General features: G+C 45.3%; 2 protein-coding genes across 4 annotated transcripts in view; both read left to right on the forward strand.

Moving 5' to 3' along the window:
• Positions 1-1,841: 1,841 nt before the first annotated feature.
• On the forward strand, positions 1,842-10,497 carry QNG1 (Q-nucleotide N-glycosylase 1). Of its 3 annotated transcripts, none has more exons than XR_008744808.1 (5): positions 1,842-2,404; positions 3,342-3,601; positions 6,240-6,435; positions 6,675-6,905; positions 7,714-7,848. XR_008744808.1 is itself a non-coding variant. In XM_055791125.1 (5 exons), the coding sequence occupies exons 1-5, from the start codon at positions 2,068-2,070 to the stop codon at positions 10,354-10,356; spliced, it is 1,062 nt and encodes a 353-aa protein (XP_055647100.1). In that variant the 5' UTR covers positions 1,842-2,067; the 3' UTR covers positions 10,357-10,497. The 3 variants fall into 3 exon arrangements, 2 of the variants coding, with proteins under 2 accessions (XP_055647100.1, XP_055647101.1); XM_055791125.1 differs by lacking the exon at positions 6,675-6,905 and adding an exon at positions 10,300-10,497 and having other exon boundaries at positions 7,714-7,925; XM_055791126.1 differs by lacking the exon at positions 6,675-6,905 and having other exon boundaries at positions 7,714-8,377.
• LOC129782811 (kinesin-like protein KIF27) overlaps positions 10,379-11,635 on the forward strand; it is a 4,201-nt gene continuing 2,944 nt past the window's right edge. Inside the window, 1 exon segment of the mRNA XM_055791685.1 lies at positions 10,379-10,688. Within this exon segment, the coding sequence (XP_055647660.1) occupies positions 10,379-10,688 (310 nt within the window).

Raw genomic sequence — 11,635 nt, forward strand, 5'->3', positions numbered from 1 at the left:
CTGTAATACCTTGGCATTCGTATTTATAGTTTACAAGTTTTAACTTCACTTCCTGAATAAAAATGAATTTTAAACTGCAGAACTGTGTGGCACATACAGATACGATAGGTCCAGGCTGAGTGTGGATTCTTTTACCCTGGGGTGGCTTTTCTTGGTTTTGTTTTTTTGCCTTGGGTTGTAGAACGTTTCACTTTGCTTTTTTTTTAATGGCGTGGGGTTATTCCTGTGATAGTAAGCAGATGTTTCTAAGACTTTACAAGAAAGGCAAGGAGCTGAGACGGTAAAAACTGTTAGCACCTTGCTTTTTGTCACGAGAAGACAGGTGGCAACTGAAAGTACCTGTGACACTGGCACTTCTTGGCAAAGGCTAACTCCAAGTTAGAGGAAAAAATCTGCAATCAAGGTTTTGGGCAAAATGCCAGTGGACTAAAACATGGGTGCCAAGTTTCTCCTGCATGCCTCCAGCCTGTGTATGTGTAGAAGGCTGGGGTTGCAGATGGTAGTTCGGTTTTGATTTTTTTAAAAATTGGCAGGAAAGGACACGTATTGACATGTAAATGTTTTTTTGTTTGCTTCCCCCTGCCACCACCACCCCCCCCTTTTTTCTTTCAGTGCTTTGGATCACAGAATGGTCAGGGTTGGAAGGGACCTCTGGAGATCATAAATCAGGTGCAGCTGGAGCAGGTTGCACAGGATCAAGTCCGGGTGGGTTTGAATGTCTCCAGAGAAGGAGACTGCACAGCCTCTCTGGGCAGCCTGTGCCAGGGCTCTGTCACCCTCGAGGTAAACAAGTTCTTCCTCATATTCAGATGGAAGTTGTCCCGTATGCTGTTGCTGGGCTCCACTGACAAGAGTCTGGCCCTGTCCTCATGGCATTCCTCACCCTAAAGATATTTCTATGCATTCACGAGACAGATCCTCTCTCAGCCTTCTCCAGGCTACCCAGGCCCAGCTCCCTCAGCCTTCCCTCATGAGGGAGATGCTCCAGCCCCCCCACCCCCTTGGCAGCCCCCCGCTGGCCCCTCTCCAGTCGCTCCCTGTCTCTCCTGAACTGGGGAGCCCAGCGCTGGGCACAGCACTCCAGGTGCGGCCTCAGCAGGGCAGAGCAGAGGGGCAGGACACCCCCCGCACCCGCTGGCCACGCTCCTCCTGATGCAGCCCGCGCTGGCAGCGGCCTTCTTGCCCACCAGGGCACACTGCTGGCCCACGGGCCGCTCGGTGTCCTCCAGGCCTCCCAGGCCCTTCCCCGCAGAGCTGCCTGCCAGCAGGTCAGCCCCAGCCCGTGCTGGTGCGTGGGGTCGCTCCCCCCCGGCGCAGGACCCTACCCCTGCCTTTGCTGAGCTTCATGACGCCCCCCCTGCCCCACTGCCCAGCCTGCCCGGGCCCCGCCGAACGGCAGCGCAGCCCCCGGGGTATCAGCCGCCCTCCCAGCGCTGTACCACCAGCAAACTCGCTGCGGGCACGCTCTGCCCCTTCACCCAGGGCGCTGGTGATTCTTTTGGAAAACAGCACGAGGCTGAGCACACGCACCGCTCCAGCGTGGCAGGACCTTTGCGGGTTTTCTCAGCGTAACGGCCTGTGAGAACCGCATGCGCCACAGCGCTCCCGGCCGGGCGGCTCCCGCGGGCTTGGGGTCAGCGCGTATCCCCCGCCGGTCCCGGCCGCCCCGAGCCGCGCAGCAGCCGGTGGGTGCAAGGCCGCGGCCGCGACCGGGCACTTCCCCCACCCCGCGCCGGCAGCCGCCGCCACCCGCCCGCTCCCCGCCCTGCCCCGGTGCCCCGCGCGCCTGCGCACTGCGCGCGGAGCGGGGGGGCGGGGCGTGAGGAGCGGGGGGCGGGGCCGGCGGCGTCGCGGCGTTCCGCGCGGTCCGTGCGGGAGGGGCGGTAGCGGCAGCCGGGGCAGTACCCGAGCCGGGTGGCGGCGAGCGCGCCGAGGTGCGGGCGGCCGGCCGGGGGCTGACGGGCGGGCCGCTTGCCGCCGGTGCGCGGGGGGCTGGCCGGTGCCGGCGCTCGGCGGAGGGGCCTTGAAAGGAGCGCGTGTTTCCTGCCCGCGGAGCGGCGGCCGAGGATGGAGGCGTTCCCGTCCCCCCTGGAGTCCGCGGAGTTCATCGCCGCCCGCAGCGTGGACGTCGCCGTGGACGTGGAGGGGGCGCGGCGGGTGGCCGAGCGCCTGTTCGACAAAGCCGCGGCGGCCGAGTTCGGGCTGGCCGGGTGGAAGAGCCTCCACGAGCTGAACCCGCGGGCCGCAAGCGAGGCGGCGGTGGGCTGGGTGTTCCTGGTGGACACCCTCAACTTCTCCTTCTGGTCCGAGAAGGAGGATCAGAAGTACCTGGTGAAGTACAAGGGTAAAACGTACAGCGGGTACTGGTCGCTCTGCGCCGCCGTCAACAGGGCCCTTGACCTCGGTTAGTGAGCGCCCGGGGCGGGGGCGGGGGGGCGGGGGCCGGGCTGGGGCTCGCCCCGCCGTCTGTGGGCCCCGTCCGAGGTGGGGGGTTGGGTGTGAAATATCGGAGCTGCTTCAGCGACCGGAGCCGTTTCTGCCCGCTGCTGCGTGCGGTGTGACCAGCCCCATGTCCCGCAGGCGGTGCGTGCGGGGGGCGCTGCGGGGGCCGCGTGCCCGAGCTGCCTGGCTCGCGGCGCTGCCGTCTGCTTTCCGCCAAAAACACTGCAAGGAGCGGCCGTGCGTCAGCCCTTCGTGGCTTCTGTTATTTCATGTGTGTTTTTAGAATAAATTGCGTGTTGCCGTGACAAACGGCAAAACGAGACTTAAACTGAGCGTCCTCTGGGCTCATCTGGTACCAGAGCAGCTCCAGTACATCTGAAAACCCTTATGCCTCCAAAACCAGTATTTTAGTGCTCACTCTTGTTGCTGTCATGAGGAAAAAAGGTATTACTAGGTACAGATTGGATTTTTAATTCATTTTCTACATATTTGTAAATCAGGGGAAGGTTTGCGTTGCGGTACTTTCTGTAAATGCAGAACGTGACCAAGGAGCTAACAAAAAACAGGCCTGTCCTGCTGGTACGTTTGCCAGTGTGGTCTGAGACCACCACACTCAAAAGACTAAAAGCACTTGGGGGAAAATGACATATAAAAAGTAAGGTAGGTTCCTTGGTTGCATGTTGGACATTTTTACCTGTGGAAGGAAGCACTGTGTGCAAACACAGATTTAGTTTTAAGCAGCAGTGTGAGCAAGGTTATCACTGAGCGCTCGGGTCATCTCAAGAGTTGATAGACTCTTTATTCTGACTGTATAGATGCTCTGATTTGTAGCAGGCCACAGCATTAGGGCTTAGGATATGATATGATAGCTTAAACATCTTGGTTTTACTTTTCTGAAGGAATACCTATTACTAGTGCATCATACTTCGCGACCATGACGCTCGACCAAGTTAAGAGTGTATTTCGCTCTGACACAGAGGTGCCCATACCTTTGATTGAAGAAAGACATCGGGTGCTGAATGAAAGTGGAACGGTTCTGTTAGAGAAGTTTGGAGGCTCTTTCCTCACCTGTGTTAAAAAGAGTGAGAAAAGTGCTCAGAAACTACTAGGTATCATACTGGAAAATTTTCCTTCTTACAGAGATGAAGCTGTGTTTGAGGTAAGCGAGTTCTAACATTTAATTTCTTACGACAAAAATTTACTCCTTACTGATTGTGACTTTTAAAAGATAGCTCTTAGGTTGTCTATGTACATTTTTTTGAGAGGATAGTTGGTTCAGAATTAATGTAGTATTTGTGAATTGTTGGGGTTTTTAATCCGGGAAACAGAAGGTGAACAGAAGCATTTCTGTGGAACTCAGTGTATTAAAAAATAAAATTGAAGGGAAATAAGAAGGAAAATTACTGTTACTTTAATAAATCACACTATTTATTAACAGTAAAAGGATCTTGATTGTCTTAAGTCCTTAACTAGTCAGGAATGCATTTCTAATGACAAGAGTCGCTTTTTCAGCAGAGGAGAGCCATTGTTTTCGTGTGCTGTCTCAGTCTTCATCACTTCATTGTAATTTATGGTGATATACTCCAGGTTCCCAATTAGATCACAACTCCTTTGTACTCCTTAGAAATGCATATTTGAGATAATTTATGCCTGAAAAATTGGATTTTTTTTATCCCCTACCCCACCCAGACAGCTACCAAGCCACCCCTCCCCCTTCCGTCTTTCTTCTTTTACCTTGAGAGTCTCCACAGCTAATGATGGAAATGAAACTCCAGTAGACCTGTGAAACTGTACAACTACTGGGAATCCACACTGTAACTCTTGTTGATTCAACAGGCATTGCTAAAACGGCGACAGGCCAGAAGTAATCCATACTTTTGTCAGGGTTGACAGTATACTGGAGATTTTTGGAGCCATTTTCCTGAAGGACTCTGTTTACTTCCCACTACTTTCTATCTGCTGTATTTTCTGTGTCTCTGGTTTTGCCTGTACAGTCATGATTTTTAATTAGCATTGGTGATGTGTAGCTGCTCCAGTGCACTTTCATCTGTGGCAGTAATCGGCTATTACATCGTTATGTCCAAAGGACTTTATTCTCGTGACAGTGTAGCCTGTACTGCAGTTGGTCCATTATTTACTTCCTGTTGTGATTGTTTCAAGTGGTTTTTTTTTATTTAACATATAAAATTGTGTATGTTCTCTGGAAGAAAGTTTATACATGTCCAATTTGGAAAGAAGCACAGGGAAAGAAGTTTTCAGGACACTTGCAGAAGTTGTGTAAACGTCTTGTTCTCAGTGTTTCCTGGGGAACAGCATTCAAAGACAAAAAATGTGCTTTGCTTTCAGGAATGTTGTAGCATCTTGACAACAAGGGAAAATCAAATTTGTTTTTAAAAAATGCCATTTGCAAATTGTGGTGATATGAAGGGTGGCAGAATAAAACTAGAAATAAGTCAAATCACCACCTACTTGTATTTCAGATTAGCCATTCCAGTTACATGTTGTTGTTTAGCAGATGTTGTCAGAAGTGAAAAAATCTCTGGGAGGAAAACCCCACAACCCCCTAATACCTTTTTTTCTTTAAGATGTGGATTTACGTTCACACATTGTGCTCATCACAGAGTGAAAACCTCAACAGCATACTGATTGTAGCATACCTTTTAGTTTTTCCCCTTGTGAGTACTCGGAAAAGCTTGTAAATCTTTGCAGGATTAGCACCAGCAAAAAAGTTCATGGCAAAAATAGAGCCATGCATAGTATCTAAGAAAACCGGTATTTGTGAATACACCTTCCACTGGAATTAATTTTCCTCTCTTCTATTTAATGAGCAAGATACACTACATAACACAGAGCAGCATTCATTAAAATTTTCACTAGAACTTTGTTTTCTTAACATTATGGATAAATTGATTAACAGAATGTTTTGTTGTCTAATCCGCGGCATGCCTTTTATGCTTTTCTCCTCGAAATAAAAGGTTGGATGAATTCCAGGGTTTCTGAAAGAATTGTTGGACTTCAGCTGCAGTGTTTGCCAAGTGGAAGTAAGCGAACACTACTGTGTTCTGCGATCCAGATGGAATCTAAACAATTTTTATTCCACTGTGGTGACTTCTATTATGTTTTTCTTTTATTTCAGTTTATTTATGAGCATTCCACGTGATACTTTTTTGTGGTTAGTTGCTGTTAGGTTTTAAGTTGTTGAAGTGTGTGGCACTTCTGTTTTAGTTATGATTTAAAGAATCAGTCACCAATATTTGAGTGAGCGGAGGTTATCTTTCTTCGGCAGTGCTGGGTGCATGGGGGATTGCTCCACCAAAGTCATGCACACCGAGGGGATTTTTCAGTCCCCTCTTTATACAGGCAACTCATACCTATTCATTAATTTTCCAGGAAATCATTTACATATTCATTACACTTCCAGGAACTCATTTACATATCTCGCTAAACTAGTGACCATGATTTAAGTCCTTGTCTTTGGCACGTTGTATAAACAACAGGAGCTTAGGCCCAGATAGCCTTTTTAAAGATGACAAATCCAAGGACTTAGCGATTAGTACATCCGTCATGTTAGCAATAAGGGTCCTTGGACGTTTCCCAACTTTTAGATAAACATAAGTACATCATCCTATAGATAAGTGGTACATCATTCATCATTCAATTAACTAATATGTTTACTTAATGAAATGATAGTTTGTTTCATACAACAATGTAACTCTTACGTGCATCTCTCTGTACATGTCATTTGCTGTATTTATTGATGTTTCAAGTACTTAAATTTTGTAAATATTTTTCATTAGGGGAAAAAGGTGTCTTTCTACAAACGGGCACAAATACTTGTGGCTGATACCTGGAGTGTATTAGAAGGCCAAGGAGACGGCTCTTTTGATGACATTTCTAGTCTGACTATATTTGCTGACTACAGAATTCCTCAAGTTCTTGTTCACTTAAAAGCAATTAAGTATTCTGAAAAACTAATGAAGAAACTACGTGAAGGTTTGTTCCTCCATTACAAATATCAAGTAGTCTTACCTCTTGGCTTTGTAGACTAAAACTACTGTTAAAATGTAATGTTTTGTCCAGGTAATGCTTATCAGGGTTTAGGGGGCTGTTGGATTTTTTTTTCTTTTGCTCCAGGAAATGAGGACTTCCTGTGTAGTGAGGGGGTAACAGGAAGGAACTTACTCTCTAATAGTGAATCTGGAATGAGATCTTAAGGTTATGTTTTTATACAGATCTAACTGTTCCGTGGATTAAACATGGATAAAGAAGGATTAAAGAGTCTCGAAGCCAGTTGATACCAGTTTCAGAAGGGCTGCTGTTGCTAGAAACAGTTCTCAGCATGAGTATAGTTGTGATTTTTGAGTTGTAGATAAAAGAAGCAATAATTTCTTCATTAGCTCAAAGATGATGTAGAAGCATGGGGATTCCTCTTTATCTGTACTGAACTGCTAATGACAAGCAAGGTAATATTATAAGCACCCATTAAAAACAAATTGCTTTAAATGAAACTAATTGCATAAGATGAGTCTCATTTTTCAGCATGGTTCCATCTTCCAGTACTTATTAACTGTGAACTTCAGTGAATAAAAGCATAAAGCAATCCCTTTTCCACTGTAAAATGACTGTATTTAGACGTAGGTCTGCTATTATGCAATTTTAAAATTACACAGCAATATAAATGCAAAAGATTTAAAGATTAATGCAATCACACATGGATCTTAATAGAATGGGCATATATGTATGCACCTATATATCTTTATATTAAATAGGTCATGTAGGCAATTTATCTTTTCCATGAATCCTAGTAAGCAGATTCCCATCCGAGTCATGTAAACAAATGAGTGCTTTTAAATTTTTATAGATAACAGTTTTTCGGGTTTGTTTTATTTGGGGTGTGGAGTTTGGGTTTTTTTCTTTAAATCTTAAAAGTTATCTGGCAGAAAATATACTGTCTCAGAATTATGTTTGAATATCCTTTTTGCCTCCACAAGCAAAGAAGTAGTCCTGTAGTATGCAATATAACATAAACACCTGCTCTGCTCTTAGATCACATTCTTAGAATACAGTATGTTTTAATTGAACGGGAGGTAAACTTGTGTCTGTGGTAAAATCAAAGTAATAGCTAGGAAATGTTTAGCAACATTGGTGGTAATTTTAATGTAAGACCTAGAATAGACTAAAAGTATGGGGGTGGGGGGGAAGCAAATTCAGGCCATGCTGGAGCTTTTGTCTTTTGAGCATAATTGGATTGCTGTCTCTTATGTCCTTTAGGAACAGTTTTCCAATCTGGAGATAAAGAGGAGGTGGAGATCCGTGGCTGTTCTATTTGGTGTTGCGCGTTGATTTGTAAGCACCTGCTTGAGCTCTATGAGAAGAAGGGTCAGGACATGCGTGAGAAGATCAACGCAGTTTTACTTGATTATCATCTTTGGGACTATGCCAGGGATCATCGAGAAGAGATGAAAAATACTCCATTTCACCGAGTACGCTGTATATATTACTAAATCCCGTCTGACAGCTATTCTATTGATGCATAATCTTTTGAGTTGCAATTATTCTTTTCATAGGGTGATTTGTAGTATATGAATTTTGGAACTGGCTAACTCAAGTGCTCATTTTCTGATCATGCGTTAACAACTAGCCTTTTGTTTTGGTTTGGTTTTTTCCTCTGAATCTTTGACTTGCCATGGATGGAGTTAATAGCATAAACTTTGCTGGACAATCCCTGTGAACACAGGGTTTGTTACTCCCTGCTTTGAGTTCTGTACTTGTGTTTCACACATGTCTGTGCACGGGGACCGGCTTATCTGTGGGTGGGCCCCGCCTGCCTGTGCCTTCACACGCCTGCGCCGGGGCCGTCTGTTGCTGGTGTTCAGCATGCGCTTGCCGCGAGCGGAGCCGTTCCACGCCTTAAATAAAGAGTGCCGTGACAAGCCGCGCGGGCCGTGTCTGCGTTGCCGCGGGCGTGGGCGAGGCGTGAGGGAGCGCAGCCGCGGGCCGCCGCCCTCCTGCCGCCGCCGGGGGGCGCTGTGGGCGGCGGGGCGCCGGGCGGCGCCGCTCTGCTGCGGGGCCGCCGGCGGACGTTGCTGCCGTTGCCTAGCGAGGCGCCGTAAACAACACGCAGGGACCAGCCGCCGCCCCGCCTGGCGCCGCCGCCTGCCCGCCGCGGCCCGCCGCCTCCCTTCGCCCGGTCCTGGCGGCCGTGCTGGAGCTGGGGGTTGCGGGACGGCGGCCGCGCCGGAGTGGTAGCAGGGCCCCGCCAGCCCGGTCGTCAGCGTCCGGCGGCCCCGGGCAGCTACCGAGACCCGGGCGTGATCCGCTTCCCGGCTCCTCTCAGGTTAGGAGGAAAAGGCGCACTTCGAGGGGCGGCAGACGTGGGAGATGCCCTGGCCCGCTAGCCCTGCCCGCAGAGGCCTTGCGGAGCATTTGCTCCTGCTTCCTGGCAGCCGAGAGCGTAGGGTGTATCGACAACAAGTATTTCTGAGGCCTTGGCGTGCACCTGTTTCATATTCTTGCATTCTTTTTATCAAGTGGTGAATAGGACTTGCCTCTTCTCCCCCCTTCCCCCCCCCCCTTCCCGTGATTTTTTTTTTTTTTGTAACTATAATTTTAAAAGAGAGAGGGGAATGGCCAAGCTTCAAAGCAGTACTTGCTATGGGATAAAAACAATGTACCTGGGTAAATAAAACAAGAAGTCGATCAAAATGGGCTTCAGATTTGTGGTTAGTAAGTTTATATAGCTGTTCCTAATCCCCATGTCCTTCACGATACGGGTGATTCTGCTCTCATGCTTTGCTTACTTGTTTTAATTCTGCACAGTTAAAATGGAGCTTCTGTTTTTTCAACTTCAGGTAGTTTCTCAGCTCTGGATGGCCAAGTCCTCAAACTAAATGGAATAAAATTAAATGCAAAACCTCTTCTCTTCACAGACACAAGACAACGGTTTAAAGCTGTTTTCAATAAACTTGAATTTTGGGGGCTTAGTTGATGAGTTCTGCCAGTTTGGTAATACAGCTTTCTTAATGGCAGTGTGTGGGAGTTCCGCAGACTTTCTCTTGCACTGAAAAGATAATTAGGAAAAAAATAATAATAAAAAAGAAGTGTTGGAAGTCAAGCAGTACCTGTGAGGGTTTCTGAATGTTCATGAAAGACAGCTGTAAAGAAAGGCTATTTCTTGATATTTACAGTTGTGCTACTGTACATTGCTTTATTGTAAGAATGACTACACAGGGAGCAGTATAAGGAAGCATGGTGGCGAAGATGTATAAGTAATAAAAATAATTACATATGCACTTAAAGATGCATATTAAAATCAGAGGAACGCTTTATGTGTAGTAATTAGATACATTTAAAATTACACCTTCTTTGTAGACAACACAACTACTTCCTGTGTGCTTGTCAAGTTACAGATGCTTGGTGCTTCTTAAATGGAAGATGGTTTTAACACGTGTGTGTATATACATACAACCAATGGAGAAAAAGGTTTTGTTTGACTGATTTATATTGCCTATGCAGCATGAATATAGGAATAGGAAAATGAGAGGATTCACTGTAAGCATATGCTTTTTTAGCAGTGTTTATTAACAAGCTATTACAATATTGTTGCATCATATGGCTGCATTATTTTGGCATGAAAAATCAGCTTTCAGATTTAAGGTTAAGTCATCTGCCTTGGAAATTAATAGAGGTAAAATCAACTAATTTATTGAACAGCTATTAATATAACTGGGTTTATATCAGGTACTTTTCAAGAGTGTAATGGTGCTTCTGTATTCTTTAGGAAATGTCAACTTCCTACTTCAGCAGGAAATTAATTCTTATTATATAACATGGAACACTTTTTTTTTCTTGTTGCAGACAACTACAAATGAGTTTGACACAGGAGTGGTAACAGATTTCTGGTTGACTATGTGAATACGGAGTGGGGAGCACAGGGATGGAGTCTGGCATGGTGGAGATCCCAGTTAAAGTAGCAGTTCGAATCAGACCTCTGCTTTCCAAAGAAGTACTTCATAACCACCAAGTGTGTGTGAGATTAGTCCCAAATACACAGCAAATTATCATTGGGAAAGACCGTGTCTTTACTTTTGATTTCGTATTTGGCAAAAATTCAACCCAAGAAGAAGTTTATACTGTTTGCATTAAGCCTCTTCTAGTGTCTTTGACTGAGGGATACAACGCTACAGTGTTTGCATATGGACAAACAGGTTCTGGGAAGACTTACACCATCGGAGGTGGCCACATTGGTAGGTTGTAGAAAGTCTGAGTTTTTTTAAACTGGTGAGCAGTGTCTTTGTACATGTTAAATAATATTTAATACATAGGAGATGCTGCTGCAGAATTTTTAAGGGCTAATGAAAAAAGGAATAGTAAAAAAAAAAAAAAAAGCTTCCAAATTTTATGTGATAGTTGAACTGTTCTAAAAACTAATTCCCTATAACTTAGGCTATACCAAAAAAAAATCAAAGAAAAAACGATTTATAAAGAGCTCTTTCTCATTCCTCATTTTAACATGCAACTTAAACTAGAACTTCTTCCTAAAATGCAGTGTTTTCGAAATTCTTGCTACATTTATCTTACCTTGAAAATGTCCACTTTAAGTGATTGTTTACTCACTCTTTGCTTTTTTGGTTTTATTTTGAGAGACATTTCTATGACATGAAATTTATGATTTAAGTCTTCCAAATAGATATAGATATATTATTATAGATAATCTATAGGTTCTATAATTTTCCTTTTATTTAGAGTCATAGAATCACAGAATCATTTAGGTTGGAATCTTTTGATTGATTGATTTTTATTGATAACCTTTAGGATCATCAAGTCCAACCTTTAACCTAGCCCTCCCAAGTCCACCACTAGGCCACGTCCCTAAGTGCCACATCTACATGTCTTTTAAATACTTCCAGGGAGGGTGGCTCAAGAACTTCCCTCTGCAGCCTGTTTCAATGCTTGAGAACCTTTTAAGTGAAGAAGTTTTTCCTAATATCCAATTTAATGCCCTTGCAATGTTGTTGCTGACCATAAAGAGTAGAAATAAGGAGGAAATCTATACTCTGAGCAGAGTATAGATTTAAAGTAGACTCCGTCTTTTTCATGACTTTCATGACTATAACATTATTTAATTTAGAACTTAACTTTGAATCCTATTAATGGATGCATACAAGTATTCTGAACCCCAGAAAAACAAATG

Source organism: Falco peregrinus, chromosome Z (genome assembly GCF_023634155.1).
Source record: "Falco peregrinus isolate bFalPer1 chromosome Z, bFalPer1.pri, whole genome shotgun sequence".
Lineage (NCBI taxonomy): Eukaryota > Metazoa > Chordata > Aves > Falconiformes > Falconidae > Falco > Falco peregrinus.

Bases quoted from the DNA above. Each gene is read 5' to 3' on its own strand.
- QNG1 (XM_055791125.1), top strand. From the start codon at position 2,068: ATGGAGGCGTTCCCGTCCCCCCTGGAGTCCGCGGAGTTCATCGCCGCC. The intron at 2,405-3,341 runs GTTAGTGAGCGC...ACTTTTCTGAAG, and splicing joins CAACAGGGCCCTTGACCTCG to GAATACCTATTACTAGTGCA. The intron at 3,602-6,239 runs GTAAGCGAGTTC...ATTTTTCATTAG, and splicing joins GAGATGAAGCTGTGTTTGAG to GGGAAAAAGGTGTCTTTCTA.